The 3375-nt window shown below is 43.2% G+C and overlaps 1 protein-coding gene across 1 annotated transcript; it reads right to left on the minus strand.

Moving 5' to 3' along the window:
* On the minus strand, positions 1–3148 carry LOC116374227 (achaete-scute homolog 5-like). Its single transcript, XM_031825503.1, has 2 exons — positions 2973–3148; positions 1–1454 (listed from the first exon to the last, which is right to left on the minus strand). The coding sequence occupies exon 2, from the start codon at positions 1242–1244 to the stop codon at positions 585–587; it is 660 nt and encodes a 219-aa protein (XP_031681363.1). The 5' UTR covers positions 1245–1454; positions 2973–3148; the 3' UTR covers positions 1–584.
* Between the last annotated feature and the right edge of the window lie 227 nt (positions 3149–3375).

Below are 3375 nucleotides of genomic sequence, written 5' to 3' on the forward strand. Positions count from 1 at the left end.
TTAAAAAAGGAATCAAATGTCTTTATTTCCAGTTTTTTCACTCAATATCACACTGAAATTTCCAAAAGAAGTCATGCGCTGTAATAAAATGAACGTTTATTTTGATAACAAACCGTAATGTGTCGCTACAGTGATCAGTTTCTCATTTCGAAATACAATAAACATTGCATACTTATTCAAATCAAATCAAATTTATTCATAAAGCCCTTCGTACATCAGCTGATATCTCAAAGTGCTGTACAGAAACGCAGCCTAAAACCCCAAACAGCAAGCAATGCATGCATGTGTAGAAGCATTATTGAATTAATTGCTCTCAGAGATTCAGGTGTTGATCTTAAAATCAGAAGTGTATTTTTTTTTTTACATAATCAGATTTCCAAAGTGGTTTGGTACAACATTTTAGTGTCACAAAACAATACACATTGCCAATACATAACACAGTATCAAGCGGAAAAGTATTACATTATTTATCTTTGTGCTCAGGGTGTGATGTTGTGGTGAGCAGTCCTTGGAGAGGGGGTACTCACACCCTTTCTACAAATGTCCATCTAGTCCCTCTCACAAACGACACTACCCATAATCCCCTAGGTCCCAGAGCCCTCTGTCTCCCCACAGTCTACCCCCGGGGAGATACTGGAAGAGTGTGAGAGAGAGCGAGTTGACCCCCCATCTCTGTGTCCCGAGTCCTCTGTCCTACATGGAGCAGAACTGGGGCTGTGGCATGCCTGTTCCTCCTCATGCCCCTCTCTCCCTTTCCCCTGCCCCTCCACCAGACCCTGCAGGTATTTAATATGACGAATCGCTGCCCTGAGTGTCTCCACTTTACTGAGCCTCTTCTCACTGGCGCCACCTGGCAGATGGTCCCTAAGCTTGGCATAGCCCTGGTTCACACACTTTACCCTCTGACGCTCCCGCTCGTTCCTCTTCTGTAGAAACGCCGGCTCGAAGGGGCATTCATACACCCCGAAGCGCCCATGGTGGAAGGGAGATAAGTATGGGAGCAGGGTGGGGCCTCGGGGGCCCCGGAACGAGGCATCATAGAGGCTTCGGGGATCCATGGTGGTGGGGTAGAGGAGTAAGGGCACGGTGTGGGCCAGAGGGTCAGAGTGGAGGTGGTGGGAATGGGAGTGGGTGCGGTTCTCAGAGTGGCTACTAGAGGGAGACAGTCTGTATGGCAGGATGCTGCCTCTGTTAAGGTAAGTGGGCCGCTGATCTACGAATGGGTGGGAGAAGGCAGCACTCATGTTGATGGTGTAAAGGAACAGAGATAGAGATCCTCTGTGGACAAATTGATGGATTAGGAATCGAAGAGGCAAGTTAGTGAATCACTTTGTTTTGTTGTTTCCTCCGCTTGTGACATCCAGTTTTCTGGGGAACTTGTTCCCCTCAAGTGGAAGGAGAAACCAGGTGAAGCTTCATCATCAAACACTCTCCTCTGCTCTCCTCTTGTAGATCTGTGGATATGAATTAAGACAGGATGAAAGTTTAGAGCTTATTTAAATGAGACGCCTTCATCAAACAAGGGACTTTTTGAGGATAATGATGATTATTGCATGTATTTAAAGATGAAGTGAGGCTATATAAACTTCAGAGGTAAGGGATTAGGTAGCTGCACTTGAGGATCTTTTCGGTTCCTTGAGAATCTTAATTTTTTTATTGCAATGAGAGTATGCAAATTCTGGACTACTCTGGCTTTAATCTACTTTGACTTTTTTGTAAATCAAAAGTCAATTGTTCTGAGAAGCAACAATGGACGTCACATGAAAGGGTTAATATTGTGGGCGGAACTGTAATTTCCCTCAATAATCTTAAAATATCTTCTAATCCCTCTCTCCCTCCTCTTCTTTTCCTCTCTTTCTTTCATTCTCTTCTCTCCCTCTACTGCACAGATAGAGAGAAAGAGAGAGAGAGAGAGAGAAAGAGAGAGAGAGAGAAAGAGAGAGACAGAGAGAGAGAGAGAAAGAGAGAGACAGAGAGAGAGAGAGAGAGAGACAGAGACAGAGAGAGAGACACAGAGAGAGAGAGAGAGAGAGAGAGAGAGACACAGAGAGAGACACACAGAGAGAGAGAGAGAGAGAGAGAGAGAGAGAGAGAGAGAGAGAGAGAGAGAGAGAGAGAGAGAGAGAGAGAGAGAGAGAGAGAAGAGGAATTCCCCTCTCTTTAAGCCAGTGTTGGGTTTCCCAAAGACAGTGGAACTTCTGCCAAAACCACTTTGGCATTTGAAAGAGAGGGTTATTGTATACAACATTGACAGTTGTATATGTCTTTTGAAGTAACAATTTTAAACACACACACAGAGACACACACAAGCACACACCACCCCCACCAGATAACGCTGTATCTTGAAGTACTGGAGAAAAAAAACAATCATCAAGGGATAGGGTTAGCTAAAATGCTAAAATTGTCCCTGACGTGACTCAAACATGTCTAGCTACAACCTGGTCTGCCCTGAGAACAGTCTTGGTTTCCACTATTGCGATGCTGCTCAAGGTATTAGGACTTAGATAGAATAGATGGAATACAAGCAGAATTACAATGTCTTGTAATTCATAAGTACAATGGTATTCATATAATCTAAAAGTATATTACGAATAAGAATGATCTATCTATACTCGCCATCTATATATACCTCTATCTATATACTATCTACATTCTACGTATTATCATAGAACCAAACATAAGATATCATATTAAAGCATAATGTACAATGCATCCTTTTTCAGTCCATTGAATCGAACTTACTGATATATAAGACAGAACAAATAATATATATTTACTGTAGATATTTAGGCCTACTATGGATATTTACTGTTTGACCACACTAACACCTCTTCATCCTGCATTATTTACATGTCACATGACACAGTTCATTGCATTTATTTGCATGGATTCTGGACTACTCGTACATAATGCAAAAAGTCAAATGTGTTTCCTCCATTGCAGATGTGTTCATTCTACTCTCTCCATCTTACCTTCAGATGAACAGATGAGACTCAGGTTCCTCCACATTGAATGCCAGGCCTCCAGGTGCTCAGGGGGGAGACGGGAAAGTCCTTAGCCAGCCTGGGGTAGTCTCTCTCTGCAGTCAGGACCTCAGTGCGGTCCCTCTCAGGTATTCCGTGGTGGTGTGGTCTCTCTGTAGTTGTGTGTCACGTTGAAGGTGGATCCCAGCTCTTACCTGCTCTCACCCCTGGACGCCCCGCCCACAATGAGATGGTTGGGAAATCAACTGAGATGAAGAAAGTGTTTGTAGCATAAAGAAGTGGAATTTTATAAACACACCCATTCCCAATGTTTAATTCAAGAATGTAATGATAGTTTGACATTAATGACAAGCTTGTCAACACTGCAGTAAGTAATGTCGAGTCAGACAGA

This window comes from Oncorhynchus kisutch, linkage group LG5, assembly GCF_002021735.2.
Source record: "Oncorhynchus kisutch isolate 150728-3 linkage group LG5, Okis_V2, whole genome shotgun sequence".
Classification (NCBI taxonomy): domain Eukaryota; kingdom Metazoa; phylum Chordata; class Actinopteri; order Salmoniformes; family Salmonidae; genus Oncorhynchus; species Oncorhynchus kisutch.

Bases quoted from the DNA above. Each gene is read 5' to 3' on its own strand.
- LOC116374227 (XM_031825503.1), bottom strand. From the start codon at position 1,244: ATGAGTGCTGCCTTCTCCCACCCATTCGTAGATCAGCGGCCCACTTAC.